Below are 25,071 nucleotides of genomic sequence, written 5' to 3' on the forward strand. Positions count from 1 at the left end.
TATTATCAGAGGTAGAGTGGGACATCGTTAGTTGATACCAATTGGAATGGTGAACAAACCTATGAAGGAAGTTTTTTGGTTAATGCACAAAGTCCAGAGAAAGTGTCTAAAATATGTGCGTTGTAGGCCACTTTGAAGCTATATTTCTCCACTTTTCTACTGTAAAACCTTACAAAACTATTATCAGAGGTAGAGTGGGACATTGTTAGTTGATACCAATTGGAATGGTGAACAAACCTATGAAGGAAGTTTTTTGGTTAATGCACAAAGTCCAGAGAAAGTGTCTAAAATATGTGCGTTGTAGGCCACTTTGGAGCTATATTACTCCACATTTCTACTGTAAAACCTTACAAAACTATTATCAGAGCTAGAGTGGGACATTGTTAGTTGATACCAATTGGAATGGTGAACAAACCTATGAAGGAAGTTTTTTGGTTAATGCACAAAGTCCAGAGAAAGTGTCTAAAATATGTGCGTTGTAGGCCACTTTGAAGCTATATTTCTCCACTTTTCTACTGTAAAACCTTACAAAACTATTATCAGAGGTAGAGTGGGACATTGTTAGTTGATACCAATTGGAATGGTGAACAAACCTATGAAGGAAGTTTTTTGGTTAATGCACAAAGTCCAGAGAAAGTGTCTAAAATATGTGCGTTGTAGGCCACTTTGAAGCTATATTTCTCCACTTTTCTACTGTAAAACCTTACAAAACTATTATCAGAGGTAGAGTGGGACATTGTTAGTTGATACCAATTGGAATGGTGAACAAACCTATGAAGGAAGTTTTTTGGTTAATGCACAAAGTCCAGAGAAAGTGTCTAAAATATGTGCGTTGTAGGCCACTTTGGAGCTATATTACTCCACATTTCTACTGTAAAACCTTACAAAACTATTATCAGAGCTAGAGTGGGACATTGTTAGTTGATACCAATTGGAATGGTGAACAAACCTATGAAGGAAGTTTTTTGGTTAATGCACAAAGTCCAGAGAAAGTGTCTAAAATATGTGCGTTGTAGGCCACTTTGAAGCTATATTTCTCCACTTTTCTACTGTAAAACCTTACAAAACTATTATCAGAGGTAGAGTGGGACATTGTTAGTTGATACCAATTGGAATGGTGAACAAACCTATGAAGGAAGTTTTTTGGTTAATGCACAAAGTCCAGAGAAAGTGTCTAAAATATGTGCGTTGTAGGCCACTTTGAAGCTATATTTCTCCACTTCTCTACTGTAAAACCTTACAAAACTATTATCAGTGGTACATTGGGACATTGTTAGTTGAGTCCCATTGGATTGGTGAACAAACCTATGAAGGAGGTTTTTTGGTTAATGCACAAAGTCCAGAGAAAGTGTCTAAAATATGTGCGTTGTAGGCAACTTTGGAGCTATATTACTCCACATTTCCACTGTAAAACCTTACAAAACTATTATCAGAGGTAGAGTGGGACATTGTTAGTTGATACCAATTGGAATGGTGAAGGAAGTTTTTTGGTTAATGCACAAAGTCCAGAGAAAGTGTCTAAAATATGTGCGTTGTAGGCCACTTTGAAGCTATATTTCTCCACGTTTCTACTGTAAAACCTTACAAAACTATTATCAGAGGTAGAGTGGGACATTGTTAGTTGATACCAATTGGAATGGTGAACAAACCTATGAAGGAGGTTTTTTGGTTAATGCACAAAGTCCAGAGAAAGTGTCTAAAATATGTGTGTTGTAGGCAATTTTGGAGCTATATTACTCCACATTTCCACTGTAAAACCTTACAAAACTATTATCAGAGGTAGAGTGGGACATTGTTAGTTGATACCAATTGGAATGGTGAACAAACCTATGAAGGAAGTTTTTTGGTTAATGCACAAAGTCCAGAGAAAGTGTCTAAAATATGTGCGTTGTAGGCCACTTTGAAGCTATATTTCTCCACTTTTCTACTGTAAAACCTTACAAAACTATTATCAGAGGTAGAGTGGGACATTGTTAGTTGATACCAATTGGAATGGTGAACAAACCTATGAAGGAAGTTTTTTGGTTAATGCACAAAGTCCAGAGAAAGTGTCTAAAATATGTGCGTTGTAGGCCACTTTGAAGCTATATTTCTCCACTTTTCTACTGTAAAACCTTACAAAACTATTATCAGTGGTACATTGGGACATTGTTAGTTGAGTCCCATTGGATTGGTGAACAAACCTATGAAGGAGGTTTTTTGGTTAATGCACAAAGTCCAGAGAAAGTGTCTAAAATATGTGCGTTGTAGGCCACTTTGAAGCTATATTTCTCCACTTTTCTACTGTAAAACCTTACAAAACTATTATCAGAGGTAGAGTGGGACATCGTTAGTTGATACCAATTGGAATGGTGAACAAACCTATGAAGGAAGTTTTTTGGTTAATGCACAAAGTCCAGAGAAAGTGTCTAAAATATGTGCGTTGTAGGCCACTTTGAAGCTATATTTCTCCACTTTTCTACTGTAAAACCTTACAAAACTATTATCAGAGGTAGAGTGGGACATTGTTAGTTGATACCAATTGGAATGGTGAACAAACCTATGAAGGAAGTTTTTTGGTTAATGCACAAAGTCCAGAGAAAGTGTCTAAAATATGTGCGTTGTAGGCCACTTTGGAGCTATATTACTCCACATTTCTACTGTAAAACCTTACAAAACTATTATCAGAGCTAGAGTGGGACATTGTTAGTTGATACCAATTGGAATGGTGAACAAACCTATGAAGGAAGTTTTTTGGTTAATGCACAAAGTCCAGAGAAAGTGTCTAAAATATGTGCGTTGTAGGCCACTTTGAAGCTATATTTCTCCACTTCTCTACTGTAAAACCTTACAAAACTATTATCAGTGGTACATTGGGACATTGTTAGTTGAGTCCCATTGGATTGGTGAACAAACCTATGAAGGAGGTTTTTTGGTTAATGCACAAAGTCCAGAGAAAGTGTCTAAAATATGTGCGTTGTAGGCAACTTTGGAGCTATATTACTCCACATTTCCACTGTAAAACCTTACAAAACTATTATCAGAGGTAGAGTGGGACATTGTTAGTTGATACCAATTGGAATGGTGAAGGAAGTTTTTTGGTTAATGCACAAAGTCCAGAGAAAGTGTCTAAAATATGTGCGTTGTAGGCCACTTTGAAGCTATATTTCTCCACGTTTCTACTGTAAAACCTTACAAAACTATTATCAGAGGTAGAGTGGGACATTGTTAGTTGATACCAATTGGAATGGTGAACAAACCTATGAAGGAGGTTTTTTGGTTAATGCACAAAGTCCAGAGAAAGTGTCTAAAATATGTGCGTTGTAGGCAACTTTGGAGCTATATTACTCCACGTCCACTGTAAAACCTTACAAAACTATTATCAGTGGTACATTGGGACATTGTTAGTTGAGTCCCATTGGATTGGTGAACAAACCTATGAAGGAGGTTTTTTGGTTAATGCACAAAGTCCAGAGAAAGTGTCTAAAATATGTGCGTTGTAGGCAACTTTGGAGCTATATTACTCCACATTTCCACTGTAAAACCTTACAAAACTATTATCAGAGGTAGAGTGGGACATTGTTAGTTGATACCAATTGGAATGGTGAACAAACCTATGAAGGAGGTTTTTTGGTTAATGCACAAAGTCCAGAGAAAGTGTCTAAAATATGTGCGTTGTAGGCCACTTTGAAGCTATATTTCTCCACTTTTCTACTGTAAAACCTTACAAAACTATTATCAGAGGTAGAGTGGGACATTGTTAGTTGATACCAATTGGAATGGTGAACAAACCTATGAAGGAAGTTTTTTGGTTAATGCACAAAGTCCAGAGAAAGTGTCTAAAATATGTGCGTTGTAGGCCACCCACTTCGAAGCTATATTTCTCCACTTTTCTACTGTAAAACCTTACAAAACTATTATCAGAGCTAGAGTGGGACATTGTTAGTTGATACCAATTGGAATGGTGAACAAACCTATGAAGGAAGTTTTTTGGTTAATGCACAAAGTCCAGAGAAAGTGTCTAAAATATGTGCGTTGTAGGCCACTTTGAAGCTATATTTCTCCACTTTTCTACTGTAAAACCTTACAAAACTATTATCAGAGGTAGAGTGGGACATTGTTAGTTGATACCAATTGGAATGGTGAACAAACCTATGAAGGAAGTTTTTTGGTTAATGCACAAAGTCCAGAGAAAGTGTCTAAAATATGTGCGTTGTAGGCCACTTCGAAGCTATATTTCTCCACTTTTCTACTGTAAAACCTTACAAAACTATTATCAGAGCTAGAGTGGGACATTGTTAGTTGATACCAATTGGAATGGTGAACAAACCTTTGAAGGAAGTTTTTTGTTTATTGCTCAAAGTCTAGAGAAATCGTCTAAAATATGTACTTGTAGGCCACTTTGGAGCTATATTACTCCACATTTCTACTGTAAAACCTTACAAAACTATTATCAGAGGTAGAGTTGGACATTGTTAGTTGATACCAATTGGAATGGTGAACACACCTATGAAGGAAGTTTTTTGGTTAATGCACAAAGTCCAGAGAAAGTGTCTAAAATATGTGCGTTGTAGGCAACTTTGAAGCTATATTTCTCCACTTTTCTACTGTAAAACCTTACAAAACTATTATCAGAGGTACAGTGGGACATTGTTAGTTGATACCAATTGGAATGGTGAACAAACCTATGAAGGAAGTTTTTTGGTTAATGCACAAAGTCCAGAGAAAGTGTCTAAAATATGTGCGTTGTAGGCCACTTTGAAGCTATATTTCTCCACGTTTCTACTGTAAAACCTTACAAAACTATTATCAGAGGTACAGTGGGACATTGTTAGTTGATACCAATTGGAATGGTGAACAAACCTATGAAGGAGGTTTGTTGGTTAATGCACAAAGTCCAGAGAAAGTGTCTAAAATATGTGCGTTGTAGGCCACTTTGAAGCTATATTTCTCCACTTTTCTACTGTAAAACCTTACAAAACTATTATCAGAGGTAGAGTGGGACATTGTTAGTTGATACAAATTGGAATGGTGAACAAACATATGAAGGAGGTTTTTTGGTTAAAGCTCAAAGTCCAGAGAAATAGCCAAAGTAATATATGCGTTGTAGGCCACTTTGAAGCTATATTTCTCCACTTTTCTACTGTAAAACCTTACAAAACTATTGTCAGAGGTACAGTGGGACATTGTTAGTTGAATCCAATTGGAATGGTGAACAAACCTATGAAGGAAGTTTTTTGGTTAATGCTCAAAGTCTAGAGAAATCGTCTAAAATATGTACTTGTAGGCCACTTTGGAGCTATATTACTCCACATTTCCACTGTAAAACCTTACAAAACTATTATCAGAGGTATATTGGGACATTGTTAGTTGATTCCCATTGGAATGGTGAACAAACCTATGAAGGAAGTTTTCCATAGAAAGTCTATATTACTATATTATTACTATATTACCTGTAGGCACTTTCTACAATAAAACCTTAAAAAATTGTTATCACATGTACAGTTGGATAATGTGAGTTGATTCCAATTGGAATTGTGAACAAACCTATTGTGGAGTCTTTTTTTTTTTTTTTTTCAGAGAAATTGTCTAAGTAATATATGACAGACAGACAGACAGACAGACAGACAGACAGACAGACAGACAGACAGACAGCCAATGCCTGGTTGGTTGTTTAAGTTGGCCAAAATCTGGCCATATTTTCCTAAATATGGAGATGACTGATGTCTCACATCATAGATGTCTGATGTCATAGACCACATGAGATTGACACAATAAGTCCATATATGGGCATTCCCAGATTTGGGCTTAATATTTATGACACCAGGGTACTTAATATATGTGCATAAAAGGGACAAGGACGGAATTCCCTTGCAAGTGTGAATCACGCTGCGGCAAAGGACAGCATTAATTTGCAAGGGTCTTGGCCGTAATGGTTAGATAGATAGATAGATAGATAGATAGATAGATAGATAGATAGATAGATAGATGTCAAATATCATGAATATTCAAATATCATGACTATTCAATCAAAATGAGGTCACTGATTTTTTTTTTTTTTTTTTTTTTTAAGTTGCTGTCAATGATTAGCCAATTAATTATTATTATTATTATTATTATTATTATGATTAGGCCTACTGTTATTGTTGGATACTGTTATTGTTGGATTATAGTATGAGGTAAAACCAGTGGTACTCACATTCATTACTTGAGTAAAAGTATAAATACTGCAATATAGAAATACTCTGTTACAAGTAAAAATTCAAAATGTACTTGAGTAAAAGTACAAAAGTATTGGAATAAAAGTAAAAGTAGAAAAAGTAAAAATAGGCCTACTAATGTTTGAAAATAGCAGATCTACAAGCTGAGAAAAAAAGAAAATACTCTGGTAAATTAAAAGTACTTGAGTAAATAATCAGTTACTTTCCTCTGGGTAAACCCATAGAGTTATAGGGTAAAACGTAGAGCTGCTTTGTGTTGATAAAACAGACTCAAAAGATACGTTATGTATCTTTCAGGACCATTGCCTGTCACAGCCCCAGCGAGCTCCTACGGTAATTACTACATGATGCGCAGCGAACTTTGGACGTCGGCTCACTTCACCTCCCGTTTGGCAAAGTCGGATGGCTTCACTCCAGTCCTTCACCCGTGTATAAAAAAATTAAAAAAGTGGAGGCGCCCCATTGGCTGTGTTCCACCCCACCCTCCTCCCTTTTCCCACCACCCCTGGTTTCCCAGGCAACCATGTCAGGGTGGAGGAAAAGAGCAAATCATGTGAGGGCAGAGCATCTCTCCCTCCCTCTCTCTCTCTCTCTCTCTCTCTCTCTCTCCCCCTCTCTCTATCTGGCTCTCTCTGGCAGTGTGTGTGTGTGTGTGTGTGTGTGTGTGTGTGTGTGTGTGTGTGTGTGTGTGTGTGTGTGTGTGTGTGTGTGTGCGTGCGTGCGTGCGTGTGTGTGTGTGTGTGTGTGTGTGTGTGTAACCTCTCTCACACCCCCTCCTCTCTCTCTCTCTCTCTCTCTCTCTCTCTCTCTCTCTCTCTCTCTCTCTCTCTCTCTCTCTCTCCATGCTTGCTGTCCACTGCAGAGGGGGACAGTCACAGTCAGACAGACACAATAAGGGACTGAGGAGGACGCAGCAGCCCAGGGAAACCCCAGTGTAACAGAAAAAAAAGACATTCCTCTCTGACCTTCCTTCCTTCCCACCCTCCTCCTCCTCCCTCCTTTCCTTTCCATTTCTCCCTCTCTCCCTCTCTCTCTCTCTCTCTCTCTCTCTCTCTCTCTCTCTGTACCTCTCCTTCTCTCTTTCTTCTCTCCCTCTTTATGTTGTTTTGGCATTCCTCCTCTTCTCCTTCCCGTTGAAGCGGTCAGCGCTGTGAACTGCTGGACGGTGGCTTTTGGCTGACCGCTGCATCGATGCAAAAATGGGTTGTGGGAATTCCTCAGCCGCCAGCACCTCGGGAGGGGGTGAGTATAGGGATGGAGCCTGTTAATTTTTTACTGATAATGAGCACCGGTCCTTATTATCGATCCTGCTTATTGAGCCGGGCTTTTATCGAGCCCATATTGAGCGTTTTGTAATATTTTGTGGAAAGATGTGAGAGACAAATTCTGCTATCTTTTATTATTGGTCAGTTTGCTAGTGACTGAGTTTGTGGCTGACCACCATCTATGATGACAATTAACAAAAGTAAAAAATATTTTGCCTATCATTAAAACAACCATTCATTAATGTGCACGTGTTAAATTGCTTTATATATAGGAATAGTAGACCTATAGGCTACTGTAATAATGTCTTAATCGCCTCTTGTCTTGATTGTTTAAATATGATGTCTATGGGACGCTATATATGCTTGATAAATCTTATTGATACCGGGTGGCCTACTCAATACATTTGTTATTGAGTGTAACAGCTGGCTCGTGTTTCGAGCTCCATCTAGGGGTAGCCAAGTGCTGCTAGCTGCCCAGAACGTGTGTGTGTGTGTGTGTGTGTGTGTGTGTGTGTGTGTGTGTGTGTGTGTGTGTGTGTGTGTGTGTGTGCGTGCGTGTGCGTGTGCGTGTGCGTGCGTGCGTGCGTGCGTGCGTGCGTGCGCGCGTGTATGTGTGTGTCCAATCAGTTGTGTAGCCTATATTTGATCTGTCTCATGTTCAGTAGTACAGTACTGTATGTATGATATACCATTTATACATTTACACTTTATACTGTGGCTTGTTTCCATAGTCGTCCTAAGTACTTATTCAATTCATTAACACATAATAGACATACAATACTCTATAGAAATCATCATAGGAGCAGGAAAAGCATATTGACTCTATAATAGGTAAAGGAGACAACATTTAATTTATCGTGATGTTGTCCTCCATCATGCACTGGGATCAATTCACCTTTTATTTGCCGAGCTGCATATCCGGGACCACTTAAACCCTCTATAATTGGTAAAAAGGTACTTATAATATACGTACTTGATACAGTCCTTTTTTCACTCTCTATCAAAAAAATAGCAGATCTACAAGCTCACAACGCGTCGCAACGCAACAATGTTCCGCCCCAGCTAGGATAATGGATTTTGATTATCGTGATAATATCGTAAATCAGAATTTATTTTGTCACAATAGTTGTGATATGATATTTTCATATCGTCCCAGAGAGGCAAATATTGCTTTTTACCCGACTACAAATATTTGAAAACTTTAGCTATACTTTGTAGATTTTGATTATTATTACAAAGTATACATTGACCACTTCAGCTCGACAGTATGTATAATGGGCAAAGCGACACAATGTGAGCTTGCCGATCAGATATTTTCAAAGCATCTTTATACATTTGGGAACCTGTGATAATGCTGCATAATGAGTACTCTTACTTTAATATATTTTACTTGAGTATTTTTTTTTTATTACCGGACTGTGAGTACTTTCCCCACCACTGCGCTAGGAGACATCATGGTGGACCACAGGAATGACCGACTCTGTCAAAACGTTGTCCAAACTGGGAACATTTATTGTCCGGCTTTGTCCGTTGTGCTGTGTCCATACAGCCAGGATGGCACTGTGCAACTACGTATACAGTAAATCAGGCTTTAAGCTGGCCTGCTAAGGTTTCCATGGTTTCTTGACATTGGTCTGTCTTGGTCTTTGCTGGCTGTAGTGCTATTATAAGGGCGGGAGAGTGTTTTCTGCTGGTGTTTCAGTCTGAGTGTATCAAAGGGTGCGTTCGGAAATGCGCACCGGGTCTGGTTAGGGTTAGTTTTAGGCATAGTTTTACTGAGGTTAGGGTTAGGGGTAGGTTTCCTGCTGCTCCGAACGCACCCTTTGATACACTCGGACTGAAACACCAGTAGAAAACACTCTCCCTTATAAGGGCAGTGGGGCGGCAGTGGCTCAGGAAGTAGAGCGGCCGCTTGGGAACCAGTTCGATCCCGGGCTCCCCCGGAGTTGGTGTCGAAGTGTCCATGAGCAAGCCGCTGAACCCACCAATTGCTCCCGATGAGCAGGTTGATGCCTTAATTAGATGTTTCCTCCGCCATCGGTGTGTGAACGTGTGTGTGAATGGGTAAATGTGTGAACGTGTGTGTGAATGGGTCAATGAAATGCACAATGCACTGTAAAGCGCCTTGGATAAAGCCACTATATAAATGCACCATTTATCATTCTTAAGTGGCCTCCTGTGAAGTGTTCAGTTGGCGATTTCATCCATAAAGCCTCGAGGACACACTATATTACCGTCAGGAATAAGGATTACATATCAAGGTCACATTCATTCCTGTTCAGCAGCTGTTCTTTTTATTTATTTATGTACTTATATAGTGCACTTTTTTAATTCCAAGGACCCCCGTTCTGTAGGCTAACTCTGAGAGTAGGGGGCGGCATAGCTGAGGGGTAGAGAAACCGTTATTAGAGCATGAAGGGTTCCCGAAGGGTTCCCAATTCGAATCCGGGCTCCCCCTGAGTTAATGTCGAAGGGTCCTTGGGCAAGACTCTAAACCCTACATTGCTCCCGGTGTATGAATGTGTGCGTGAATGGGTGAATGTAATGCACAATCTCTGTAAAGCGCTTTGGATGAAAGCGCTATATAAATGCACCATTTACCATTTAGAGTATTCAGGTCCATTCCGTTCCATTTGAACACTCTCAAGAGTTACAGTCCATGTAAACAGGGTCCATTTTGGAACCTAAGGAACCCTGAGGGACCCCACTTTGAGAACCACTGATGTAGCGCTTTTATCCAAAGCGCTTTACAATGTAACAACAACAGCTGTGAACACAAAGTTACAAACAGAGGGAAACTGACGTTTTACTTAAGTAAAAGTATTAACACTGCAGTATCTAGAAATACGCTGTTGCACATAAAAAGTATGGTAATCACTTAATTTTACTTGAGTAAGCCTTTTGAAACGAGCAGATCTACAAGCTCGAGTTTGGTCTTTTCCAAATAGCCAAAGTTTAAATAGGGCTCTACTGGTTAATGTATGTTTTGTAATAATTCAAATCTACAAAGTAACTTGTAACTCAAGTTTTAAGTATAGTGGAGAAAGTACAGTATCTGCTCCTGAGATGTAGTGGAGTAGAAGTAAAAGTACCTCAAAATACAAAAAAGAAGAAAGAAAGAAAAGTACTTAAGTACAGCACTTGAGTAAAGGTACTTAGTTACATTACACCACTGGTCACAAATTGACGGTAAAGGCAACCAATGCAAGGCACCAACATACTCATCAGACACAGTTAGGGCAGAGGTCTTCAACGTTTTCAGGCCAAAGACCCCTAAGCTGAGAGAGATGAAGCAGGGACCCTCAGATTCCATATAGTTTCATCGTTTGACAGCACAATCATCAGTGTATTTTGGATTCATGTCAATTTGTGTTATCAGTTATGTTATCATTTGAACAGTCAATACTTAATAAACTTGAGACCAAACCTCTTTGCCGAAAATAGCCGATCCACAAGCTCACAACTCCTCGCAGCACGAGGCATTGTGAGCTTGTAGATCTGCTATTTTCGTCAAAAGTTCTCAGAATATGGTCGCTAGGACGCCGAACCAACCCAACTGTAATGTTATGGTTGCTTTGGGGCATTATGGTACAGGTGGTTATGTTACAGTAAGTACTGCAATATGGTTACAAATGGGTTTTCGTTAGGCATGTTGGTAGATAAGAAATGGTTCAGGTTTTGGCGTGGTCAAGGTCAGGGTTAGGATCTGGGAGGGGAGTTCTGTCAGTCAATGAGATCGCCCATGGATTCGGAGCTTGTAGAAATTGGTTTGCGGCTGCAGCCAAGAACTGTACGTTATTTCTACTAGAGCAAAACAAAGATAAAATGATTGGAGTAGACCTACGTGTCTCAGACTCTATATACATGATTAAAGTAACACTGTGTGTGTGTGTGTGTGTGTGTGTGTGTGTGTGTGTGTGTGTGTGTGTGTGTGTGTGTGTGTGTGTGTGTGTGTGTGTGTGTGTGTGTGTGTGTGTGTGTGTGTGTGTTGGCCTAACCTCTATATCGGTCATGGCAGCAGCCATGACCTGTACGTTATTGCTACTATAGAGCAAAATGAAGATGAAATTGGTGTATGCTGTCTCCATGTTGCTATACATTAAAGCAACAGTGTGTATTCAGACCTGTATACACACTGTATACACATGCTCCAAATTTCCATAGTTTCTTCTGGGAAATCAGCATTCATTGACAAGGTTCTCGTGACCGCCTGCGAGCACCAGAAGTACTCAGACATTTTACGTAAGTAAAAAGCAATACCACAATATAGAAATACTCTGTTGCAAGTAAAAGGACTGTGTTCGAAATGTTATTTGAGTAAAACTATAAAAGTAGTGCCATCAAAATATACTTGAAGTACCAAAAGTACTAACATTTTGTCAATCAATGATGAGTGGGAGCAGAGGAGAGGAGTCACGACTCGTGCATCCATGTCACCTGACACTGGCCCCACGGCACAGAACACACCCACCACTGCCCTTTACATTTACACACGTGTCCCTGTAGGCTACATAATATTATGTGAATGATCCATAAATAAACAACATTATGTCCCAGCTGCCTAGTACTGTCTATACATTGTGCTAACCCATTAAGACCTGAGACCAAACAGTTTAATGAAAAAACGCATGTTGCTATATCATTGTTTTTGTGTGTGTTTATCCATCATTTCGTATGAGCTACATACCGTAACTGTCACACAAAAGCTTTCGTCTTTGTCCCTTAAACACTTTCGTCTTTGTCCATTGAGCCGACTATGTGTCCCTGACTCCCTGCATTGTATTACAGCCTACTGGACAGTCCATATCTATACTGTTGTGACCCCCACATGTGCACCCTTGGATATGAATGTAAGCTTTTGTTGAGGCTTTTGTAGGGCTTTCTGAATAGCAAGGCCCCCTGTGCACTATAAGGCGTTCTGAATAGGCCCCGTGTCATGTCAGCAGACACTCAACTATTTTCTTGTGCAAAGTTCTTGTGTTGGAATGGATCATCATCATCATCATCATCATTCACCGTAATCATTTTCCAGAGACAATCCACCCGCTTTCTGATCGCCTATTATTCAGCCTAGTGCTTCTCTCTGCGTACACTTTATTACACTATATAGCACTACTACACAGCACACTGAGCAGCTGAGCGCAGTGAAAACCCAACCTAACGACTGCATGCATTCAGACAGCATGCATACAGACAGCACCCGTGAGCCCACGGGTTAAAAATGCAAGATTAGTTACAGTACCACATTTAGCTTTATAACATCCCTGTCCAATGTTCGCTGATGTGAACAGTTGTTGTGTCACTGGACTGGAGCACGCTGCGTGATATTATGATCCACATTCCACACCCGTTTGTTCTTCTTGTCGAGTCTCCGAGATAATTTTGTTAAGGAAAGCTTCTTTATTAATTAAACACACGCATGAACTACAACAACGTTGCTGGGTGTGAAGCTTGCGTTTAAAACAAAGTATTTGCCACTGTTTCACACGTTTTACTGTTGCTGCAACACTCTGCTGCTTGCTGCTGTTCTCTACAATCTCTGGGAGAGGAGCCTGCTCGACGTCGCACACGCACCTAAATAGTAGACCTACAAGCTCAAAAAGTGACAAAGATGTTTCTATGTTTCTATCTATGTTTCTAAAACATTGTGCCTAGAAATGGCATAATCCTGGATTATATTCATACAATATAATAATACAGGCCAGGGACTCTCACTGTAGGCTATTTTAGCCTACTGTAGGCTATTATTATCTTTTCATAGACTTGTTTGACGCCACTATCATCAGTGTGTGACATCTAAATTAATATTTTGTGTTTATTTGTTTCGAACGACCGTCATTTCGACAAAGGAGCGTCGGGAGGCTTAGCGACTCACCCCACAGAGGTTATGGTTAGGGTAAGGGTTTGGGTTGGGTGTCGGAAAGATGACACGTAGTAACAGCGAAGCGCTCCCTTAGTAATGATATAATCCATGAATGATTTAATCTCTTAAACCCTCAATACTTGTTAATGTATTGGCTATATAATGTTCACCTATAGGGTTGCTACTTGCTAGGGTTCAATTGGTTACTGTAAAAACCAGGTTCCTACCACAAAAATATTTGGCAGCCTCCTAGGAGTCCCTGACCCCCTGTTGAAGACCCATGTAATGATATATAATCGCAAATATATCGTATCGCTGGCAGTGTATCGAGATGCGTGTCGAATCGCCACAGTGATGGAGATGGAGATCCACACCCCTAGCCTACACAATAAACAGAGGGAGAGAAAACACACACACACACACACACACACACACACACACACACACACACACACACACACACACACACACACACACACACACACACACACACACCAATATATCTCAATGTCTAGTGGAAACAGCAACCCTCAGTCTGAATCCTCTTCTTCTTTTGTGTATCATCGTCCTTATTGATTGGTTGGCGATCACTTAGGGGAGGCCATGAGGTCGTCTTCTCCCCCTGGCTGACGTCGGCCTAGACAGGATTTGAACCACCACGCATAAGCTTATGCACTAACCACTACACCAACGTTGTTGCGCCCCATGTCTGAATCTTCGAAAGCCAAGGCGTAAAAGTGAGTTTTCAAATGTGATTTACCTGGGGAGATAGATCATTTTCCACGGGGTGGAACGAGCTTCCACCCCGTGGAAAATGATCTATCTCCCCAGGTCTTCAGCTTTGATGGTGGGACCTCATTCGTAGTTTACGGCCGTAAAGCCCGTTAATTTCTCTATGTCTTTCACTGCCGGCTTCTCCGAGTCCTACCTGTTAACGTGGGCGCTCGTCCAGTTCCCATCGTGCGTGATCGGACACTGCTCGTGTGTTCGCGTATTCCATCAGCTTCTCAAATCCGTTGAAACTTTTTCAATTGATCAATAAGTTCTCCATCTGTAAGCCACGGAGCTCAGACAGTAAGCTGGGCCAAAATAGAGGACGGACTTCCGCTTCCGGTTCAGGGACTCCAATGTTAAAGGTGTCCGCTCAATAATGTGTCCGTGTAGAAACCGATCACGGAGCATTAGTTCCGGCCTATTTTAGTTGCGCTTCGATAAAAAATGTTTTTTAATTAATTTTTATTACATTTACGGGTTCTACGGGCATGGCAGAGAAGGGGTACAAAGGGGTATTTTGATGGCAGAGTTTGTGTTAAGGGACTGGTCAGTAGACCTCAAGACCTATCTAGCGCTATTGGGAGGTAGAGGCTCGACTCAACCCAACCCAAAAACATTAAAATCTTTAACTGAATCCTGTAACGAACAGGGAGCCAGTGGCGGGAGGCAAGAATCGGGGAGGTGTGATCATACTCTCTGCCACCTTTCAAGAGGCGAGACTAACTAGACTAACTGCAGTCGATCAAACTGGGAACCTTCCGTTTCCCAAGCTGGTTGATTTTATCAACCTTCAAGTTAAAGTAACAAGTAACAAGAACAGGCGTACTGTACCGTACTTGTGGAACAGCTGTGAATAGTGTGGGGTCTGCAGTCCTTGAGAGCACAATAATAAGGCCGGGAGTTCAATGGTTCTGATTTACTGTAGAGCTTTTTCATTGTGCACTGTACTCTCCACTGTACTCTCCACTGTACTCTCCAGGCTGAATCACAGCGTCGCTGTCGCGTGGTGTCCAGACCAAAGCTGTTACTTTTCAGTAAATAAATAACCTGTGTTCCAATGGATTCAATGTAGTTATTATCTAGTCTCCAGCTCTTGTTATTACTTTTCACTCGTTCAATATTCATCAAACTCACAGACACACTTAACAACCTTCGCATGAATACATGTCCTTTCTTCAGAAATTGCAAACATGCCCAAACAAGCTCACAAGTTCACATTGTGGGCTTGTATACATGCTATTTGTGCAACTTTTGCATGACATTGTAGTAAGATGAAGTAGGGCACTGATTGTGGGCTTGCTGGAAGCGAGCACACATATGTTATCTTCATTATTTATCTATCAAGCTCTCCTCAAACATAACATAATGTATCAGTCAAGTTTTCCTCAAAAAATGACGTAATCTATCAGTCAAGTTCTCCTCAAAAATGACGTAATCTATCAGTCAAGTTCTCCTCGACAGTACAAAGGCAGGGCCCTTAGCCAATGAGATGCAGCCAAAGGGTAGATCTTTGTGCCCATACATGGTGTTACTTGCGAGCCCACACTGTTTCGTATGAACAGTATTTCTAGTTTATGAATTAATCTCTGTCGGTGGAAACCTCCTTATGACCAGAATACTTTTCAGGATTAAAATTCAAAAAGATCAAAATTAGCTGATCAACAACAACATAACGTGTCGCTTCGCGTTTCGAGTTTGCCGATCTGCTACTTTGGATTCTTTTTGTGTGACGCTGTGTGATCAAGTATAGGGCGTTAATTTATGAGAAAAATAACGCAAAGGGTTAGGGTTTAAATTTAAATATGGAGAGAAGAGGTTTCTGCCCGACAGCAACACTATGTTTTTTTCCCTTGAAATAATCGTTCATTAATCGCAATCGAGACAAAAGTTTGAAATAATGGTGATATTGACTCAAAGCCATGCTACACTGCGGACTCATGGCTTATTGAAATCTGTCAAGACAACACACACACACACACACACACACACACACACACACACACACACACACACACACACACACACACACACACACACACACACACACACACACACACACACTTCATCCAAATCACCACCAGGCCAAATGCTTCTGCTTCTTTCCCTCGCCTCTCCGCAATTATAGGAGCACTTACAGTGGTGCTTTAAGTGGCAGCCATTAAGGTACAGCATTGATTTCTCTCTGCAGCAGTATGAAAGGACAGGGTGCCATTAGATAAGGAGTTGTGTTAAAGGTGCAATGCGTTTCACACTGTTTTTGACAGTGCGCTGCTATGCTATCATTATGTACAGTATATAATAGCAGTGGTGTAAAGTAACTAAGTACATTTTACTCAAGTACGGTAGCCTACTTTTCTGTACAAATCTGAGGTATTTTATTTTTTACTTTACTGGAGTATTTCCAATTTTAAGTACTTTTACTTCTACATCTCAGAGCAGGCAATATTGTACTTTTACTCCACTGCTTTGTAGATTTTGACTATTATTACAAAACATACATGCACTTCCGGTGCATTTTAGACATGATGACTTAGAAATGGGACATTCTGCATAATGAGTACTTTCTACTTTTGGTACTTTAAGTACATTTTGATGCCAATACTTCGAAGTCAATTTTGAATACAGGACTTTTACTTGTAATAGAGTATTTCTACATTGCAGTATTGAAAACATTTGGGTACTTTTGACACCACTAATTATGTATGTAATAGCAGTGATGAGAAATGTAATGATTATATATTATATATATGATTATTGCAAAACACATTTTTGGACACTGCTCCTACAGATTTTGGCCTAAAATCACACAAAGCGGTACACAGTATCTCTAAAGACATGTCATCAACATGGACCTGATTGGCTACGATTGATACTTACAGTATCTCCCAATTAGGGAGTCTTACTGGTATAATAGCACCTGTTGGTGCGCTGTGTTGCCAAGTCTGCTGGCTTGTAAATATTTGTTGCTGGTTGCTTTTTTTTACTTGGGGCGGGGGGGCTTGTCCAGGGTTAGGCATAGTTTTACTGAGGTTGAGTTTCGGAATAGGGTTCAGTTTTGGCACCATTTTACTGAGGTTAGGAAAAAGGTTACGTTTAGGCATAGTTTACTGGTTACGTTTAGGTAGAGACCGCTCTGGTCACCGGATTTGCACCCGGGGCGACTGTGTTTTGGGCAGAGTGTTTTGGTATTCTTTTTTAAAGTGTAGTTGCTTATTGGGCTTCCCTCCTGTATCTTGTTAAGCTATTTTCAAATAGGCTTGAATTGGTATTAACTGATTGTAATGCTATTATCAACTCAAGCTGGGGATCCCCTACAGTATTATTATTATGTGTGATCATGTGGCCTAGGCGCTTTTTGGAGCTTGGTTTTTGTGCGTGCGTTTAGAATCTCACCAATACTATACATAAATAATAAATGTGTTGGTTTGGGTCAGGCAGAGGCGGCCTGCAGGGGGGGCTAGCGGGGCACTCGCACAGGGCGCCACTTTGAGGGGGCGCATGAAGAAGAAAAAGAAAAAAAAAAGTAGAGTGACGGCCGTCACGGCCCTGCAAACGATCAACTCCACTCCTTGCCTGGTTAAACCAGACCGAATACAACAACACCCCCTGGTGGTAGTGATAGAGGCTGGCAGCTCCAGGCAACTCCACTCCCCCTCCTCAGGGGATGTGATGTCATATCCACGCGCCAGTATTTATATTGAAAATATGTTGAGAGAACATCTGTTAAAAAGAAAGCATGGAGTTCGAGTTAAAAAAATGCATTAAAAAAAACAAAAAAAAAACGGATAGGGCGGCACTGGAATACCTCGCCTAGGGCGCAATATAGGTACCAACCGCCACTGGAGGGTTGTCAAAAGTGCGGCCCGGGGGCCAAATGTGGCCCCAGGACACATTTTATATGGCCCTCAGCTTCATTCCTAAATTGTATTATAAATGGCCCGCCAGCACCATCAAACAAGAATATTTTCCCAGAGTATAATTTGTCAGGATTTAATCAGGATTGTTCCCTGTTGTCTCATTCCGAAGGGGTCAAAGAAAAGCAATTTTATAGCATTTTCTTTACCTTGCACGTCTGGTCACATTTGAGTTATTTGTGTTCAGACGCCTGACAAAAGATCATTGATTGATAAATATTGATGATGATAGCAAAATAAAAATGCGGATTAAATGTGATGCATATATGAGACTTTCATGTGAGAAGATAGAGTTGGCCCTTGGGTGTTTTAATATGTTCTAATGTGGCCCCCTTTGAAAAAGGTTTGGACATCCCTGGTTTGGGTTAAATATTGATCCCTTTATTCTGTTTTCATTGCATTTGCAGGACCAGCGGAGGCCTCCAAAGAAGTGTAAGTGTTGCAGCTCTATGTGACTATGTTTGTGTGAATGTGTGTGTGACTCAAATGGTCCTTGATTGATGGTGACTCTCCCACTGTCTCTCTGTGGTCACAATTTGTAGTTCCAGCGATCCCCCAGAAGCAAAATTTGAGTTGCAAATGTTTGCTTAAAAAATACATATATTCAAAGATTTGCACACATTTCCACGACGTTTCAAAAATAGCAGATACAAGCTCGCAGTGTGAGCTTGTATATCTGAAATGGAATCCTGAAAAGCAACAGTTTTTGGACATATGAGGTTTCCCCTCCGACAGACACGATAGATGTTCTTCTCATCAGAAGAAGTGACAGACAGATGAAATGGTTCACATTGGACCGGTTGTCCTTCAACATTCATAACGTGTGTTTAACACAACCTTGGTAGAGACATGCAGCAGTGAGTAGTAGAGGGAGTATTTGCGTGTGTGTGTGTGTGTGTGTGTGTGTGTGTGTGTGTGCGTGCGTGCGTGCGTGCGTGCGTGCGTGCGTGCGTGCGTGCGTGCGTGCGTGTGCGTGCGTGCCTGCGTGTGACAGCTTGTTCTTTGATAAACATCTGAACAGTGTTCAGTTCAAGGCCTGTGAGAGCTGACAGCAGTGCAGTGAGAACACAGAACAGAAATACAAATGTTGCAATGCATTTACCACCCACAGCAGTATTTTACTTCTTTCATAATTTGCTCCACTTTCATTCAGAAAATGTTTTGATGATGAAACAACATAATGGGTCTATTGATTCCATCGCTTGGGGACAAGAACAGATTTTCAAGCTTGAAATGCAGTTCTTTGGAGTTTGCAGACAGTAAATGTGTACACTACAGCAGTGGTTCTCAACTAGCCATAAATTAGCCAACTAATTCATGGCTAGTTCTCAACCTGTGGGTAGGAAACCCCAGGGGGTTGGTTACCCAGATGACAGTAAAGTGGCAATTCAAGGACTTTTAAGTCCTTTTTAATGGCTAAAAAAGAAAACATTAATGCATAAAAGTAATCAACAAACTATACTATACAAATTGGTCAAACATTTTCCAAATTGTCAAATAATATAAGGCAAAACATCTTCAAGCTTACAACGCCACGCAGGGAGAGGCGTTAATCATCTGTGGAACCGAAAATGTAATGTCTCAACTCCTACATTCCAAGAGCTTATCAGAGTGGTTAAAATAGTATTATTTTGGGGGGTCATGGTCTGAAAAGGCTAACCACTGCACTACAGTATGGTCTGAGGTCATAAAGGCTAACCTGACCTGTGGTTTTGTCTCAATCAGGACAGAAGAGCCCTCGCCAGATGAGGAAAAAAGAAGGTATATGACAATATGTATTCCTTTTTTCATTAAATCCTCATTCAGTTTAAATCTGAGAGTGTGCAAATGGAGTGTGTCTCTGGCATTATATTGTGTGTACTTTACTGTACCATTGAATGAATGATTGAATGAATGAATGTTTTTATTATGACGCATGGTCCATAGGAAAAACATACATTTAAATGCAACAAGGAACATCAATAAAAATGGTCCAAAAGGACATGTTAGACAAGCCATTTGGACATTTTTGTCTCCGCCAGGCCGAAAGGCATGGCCGAGAATATGTTTTGCCCCCTCCCTCCGTCCGTCCGTGTGTGTGTCTGTCCATCCGTCCGTCCGTCCTTCCATTACCAGCTAATCGCTGGCACTGTTGGCCTGGTCGCTGCCAAACTGAGCACACATACTCCCTGGATGCAAATTCAGAACCTTTGCCCCACATTTTTTCACATGAGCCTGTTCTAGCGCCACCAAACACATTTTAGGACAGTACTTCAGTATCTCTACAGTCATGTGATCAACATGGATCTGTCCGGTTTTCCATATTCCATCCTAATTGGGAGCTTCCAGGATTGGTCCTTTTGAACAAAATGCCTCAAATCATGAACACAGCATGCAATTTTGGTGAAATTGTGCATGCACATTCCCACTAGGCCGAGGAAGAAATGTCACTTCAAACTTTTCAAATCAGCCTCATGATGGCGCTATAACAGGCCGATTCATGTTTTTACCTATAACTCCACCTATCAGTGTAAAACAGTCCAAAAACCTTTTTCACATCAGCCTTTTATAGCGCCACCAGGAGGCTGACTTATGTTAATACATTTTTTGATATTACCCTTTCACATATTATCCAAAAATCACGCAAATCGGTACACAGTACCTCTATAGTCACGTGATCAAGGTTGATCTGTCCGATATTTCATATTCCATCCTAATTGGCTAACATTGGCTTCCAACAAAATGCCTCAGATCATGAATGCAGCTTGTGATTCCCAAGAAATTCTGCACACATTCCCACGATGTTGAGGAACAATTGCTACCCTTTTCACATTGGCCTATATATTATAGCGCCACCAGCAAGTTGACTTTTGCAAAACAGATTTTTGGAACAAAATGCCTCAAATCATGCATGCAACTCCCCAATTTAGTCATTGTGCCAATGAATTCCCTCCCACACACATTCTGTGTTGTCACTGCTGTTGTATCCTAATGACTCACGTGACCAGTGAGGAGCCCCCACCGGGAGGACTATACTCCTACCGCCTAACAATCCCTGCTGACAGGTGCCACCCCAGCCTGTAGGAGAGCATGTGCAATGACCAATATCAACATCCCTGCCGTATCCTAAGGCTAGGAGTATCTAGTGCAACTCTTACCAGGGTTATTTATATTGACAATGATGCTATTCACAGACTCACCCAAGCGACACATTAAACTACAGTATCGTCACTGTCGGGCAGAAACCTTGTATCTCCAAGTTCGAAATGTGTAAATTTTTTTGCAAAGTGAAGCACTGCTTCATCACACAAGGCCGTCGCACAAAGTAGTGAAAATAGCCGATCTACAAGCACACTTGAGGCGTTGTGTGCTTGTAGAGTGGTTGTTTTCACAAGTTTAAATCCTTTTAAAAATGATAAATACAAAACAAACGGTTTTGGACATACAAGGTTTCCACCCGACAACGACGGTATGCATTAGGTTCCGGAAGAGCAGCTATAAAAGTATTGGACTCTTGCAGCCACAAACATTTCACTTGCACTGCACACATAGGGCCTCTTGAGTAACATTCTCATGGTATCATTAGAGGCTACTGGCTATTTGTAAGTGTTTTGTCATTCTTTGTTGCAACATCCATCTGCTTGACAACGTACGGTATAGTGTACTGCATTTATCATGGTGATTTTGCACATTATGCAGTGTACATAAAACGGGGCGTTATTGGAACAGATCTTAAATTAATTAAGTCCCTCGAGGAAACTTTACTACCATATAAATCTTGTAAGACTACCTAAAATAGTACTTTTTGTTATTATTCTAAAACACAGTAGGCCCATGATTACTCGAATAAAGACCCTTATTGGAACACAACTGATGCTACAATGAGCCATTACTGTAGCTCTTATTGCGTGGCATGGTCAATCACTGAATTCAGCGGTGTGTTTATATCTGGGTAATGACCGTTGAGCTCAATAACAGACCGCTGTCTATAATCAAAGGATCAGGGCACCTGCTGCGCTGCTTGATTTTTGCCTAATCAAACTTGGCAGCCGTGTAAACATCGGCGTCAGTTATCCCTTGCTTAATGCCTTGCAGCCTCACTAGAAGACCCCCAAATTGATATATATTTGGCTGCGGACGTCACATCTGAAAATGTTTTGTGCCAGGGATAACCAGAAGAGAACATTTCTGTAAAAAATATATTGTCACTCTCTGGCCAAAACCTCTTAACTCCTTAACTTAGATTTTTTGGCATAAATCAGGGCTATTGAACACCCTTTACGTCTGTGTGTTGGTTAAAATATTATTGAACCAATGAAAAGTAGAAAACAGCCCTTTGTTCAAAACCTCCTTACTCCACTTGAGCTCATTTTCCCGAAAATGAACATTTTGGAGTGTTTTCGTATAGGAGGTCTCGGCCCAACAGCAGAGATATGTTATCAAAATGTTTCATCTATCTGTATAGAATATGGATAAAGTGGTTAAAATGAGTGTGATGCTGTATTAACACATTTTACTGGGGACCCCCTGGAACCCACCCTTCTCCCCCACAGAGGATCCCTGGGGGTCCCCGGACCCCACTTTGAGAACCACTGCCTTATATTATGAGATCGGTATGCTATGTATTCTCGTTAATGCCGCCGTGGTCTCAAGACACCAATGTTCAGTGGCTACCTAATGGAATGCTTGCACTGCGACGCTGCAGAAGACATTAGCAGGAGGAAATTGAATTGACCTTAATGGCGACTAAAGGTCCCTTGGCCGATGTCAGTACAAGTTCAGACTTAATAGACTAATTAAGTAGACTAATAATTAACTAATTAAGTTCACATGAAATATTTATTTCCCTTTCATTTCTATCTAAATCTCTCTGATTGAACTTGGAGCTCACTACCAGGGGTGTAAAGTAACTAAGTACATTTACTTAAGTACAATTTTGAGGTATTTGTACTTTACTTGAATATTTCCTACTTCTACTCGACTACTTCTCGGATTTAAACATTGTACTTTTACTCCACTAAATGTATTTGAAAACTTTAGTTACTACTGTAGTTACTTTGAAGATTTTGATTGTTATTACAAAACATACATTACCCACTTCAGCCCTATATTCAGACTCCAGTTCATATATGATTCTTTTTGGGGGGTCCCCAGTTTAAATAATGTATAATAATATAATAATATATTATATATATAATAATAATATATAATGATTATTTTGGGGGATCGCAGCCTAATTTGGGGGTGCTTGACATTAATAGGTTTGAGAACCACTAGAACTAATTGCAATGGCCTTCCTAAGAAGATAGCTACACGCCAAACCACACCTAATTATGGGACAAATGGGCCCATATAGAGTACTTTTGATAATAATTATACCATGTTCACGCTGGGTGTGAAAATGTCCACTGCAGTGGTTAGAAACCACCAAAGCAATGATAATTGCTTGTTATGGTGGTCCTCGTAAAACGTTTGAGAACCACTATAGTACTTGTGGACTCACGATATGCCATAGTGTCGTTGTATAGAGCATCGCAGCGGAAGTGGTTTACTGGTCCCACTAAAAAATCTCCCATTCATTTTCCCCTTAGACTTTTACAAAAATATTTATAACAATTATGTTAAGCCTAGAATCAAGCCATCCAGGATGGCAGTGATTCATGAACATAAAACCTTTGAACCGATATAAAAACATATTTTAACATTGAATTATTTGATATACTAAATTTAATAAATACCCTTTGTTTTCAAAATGTTCTTTTCATAGAAACAAAGGTTTCATGTTCATGATTCACTGCCATCCTGGATGGCTTGGATCTAGGCTTAACATAATTGTTATAAATATTTGTGTGTGGGTAACTATGTATGCGTCCGTCCGGCCATCCGGCCGTGTATGTAGCCTGGCAGTACCTTTTCTGACCACACATGTTAAGGGAGGGGCGCTGTTGTTCACACACACACACACACACACACACACACACACACACACACACACACACACACACACACACACACACACACACACACACACACACACACACACACACACACACAACCGCTCAGTTCACACAGGTGTGATTTTTGTAGTGGGACCTGTAAACCACGGCCACTGCGATGCTCTATGCACCTTATAATGGTGTGTAAACAGAAAATCTCAAATTTACCACGGACAAGGCCAAGTCTTTGCTTCATGGACACATTTGTAAGTGTACGGACATATTGATGACCCCTGTTTGGGTCCCAGAGATAGAAATGTTAAGGGACACTTTTGTTGTTTGAGGGGGATCTTAATATTCTATTCTATTCTCTTCTCTTCTCAGGAACTATGGCGGGGTGTATGTGGGTCTCCCAGCAGACATGTCCACGGTGGCTACTAGTCAGTCCAAATCCACACTGAAAGGTCTGTAATACACTGTATCTCAAGTAACATCAACTCAACATTGATGTCATGTTACCAGTGGTTCTCAGCCAGTGGTTCGGGGACCACCAGTGGTCCTTAAGGGGATTCTAGTTGGTCCCCAGTTAAATGATGGAGAGCTGGTAACCAAATGGACCATAATAGTTTAGATATTTAACTCTTGAGAGTGTAAAATGAAACCAAATGGACCGTTTCATTGACATTTCAAGAGTTACATTATTGTTACTTCTATTGTGTTAGGGTAATTTTTGAAGTTTAAATATGTAAAAAGTATGTTTTACATTTCTTTATTGGAACAAGGCTTTTCTAACACAATGCAAGTTAATTTACAAGAAGTCCACACAATTAGAGAATGTAGAAGAACATTTGCCTGTTATCTCTCCTATTGTACTCCTCTCCTTTGGGTTTTAGGTCTGAGAGGCTAAATCTCATCAAATTGATTCGGTTCAAATGTCGAATAAATAATGGACCTTGATGTGGAAAGAGTTGCAAACCACAGACATAGGCAGAAACACTACAGATCTGCACTCCGAGGAGTGCACCTTTCTAGTCTGTATGTGTAATAATGACAGCAATATTCAGAGTTGGAAATTAAACCACTTTTGGAGCATATAAAAACTAAAGCTTTCATTTACTCATATTAGCTATTATGTTTGTC

General features: G+C 40.4%; 1 protein-coding gene across 1 annotated transcript; it reads left to right on the forward strand.

Moving 5' to 3' along the window:
- Positions 1 to 7,399: 7,399 nt before the first annotated feature.
- On the forward strand, positions 7,400 to 24,838 carry c25h12orf75 (chromosome 25 C12orf75 homolog; the record flags this gene model as incomplete). Its single annotated transcript, XM_080737058.1, has 5 exons — positions 7,400 to 7,442; positions 18,424 to 18,448; positions 19,742 to 19,777; positions 24,316 to 24,395; positions 24,825 to 24,838. The coding sequence occupies 5 exons, from the start codon at positions 7,400 to 7,402 to the stop codon at positions 24,836 to 24,838; spliced, it is 198 nt and encodes a 65-aa protein (XP_080593184.1).
- Between the last annotated feature and the right edge of the window lie 233 nt (positions 24,839 to 25,071).

Source organism: Nannobrachium achirus, assembly GCF_963921795.1.
Source record: "Nannobrachium achirus genome assembly, chromosome: 11".
Taxonomy (NCBI): domain Eukaryota; kingdom Metazoa; phylum Chordata; class Actinopteri; order Myctophiformes; family Myctophidae; genus Nannobrachium; species Nannobrachium achirus.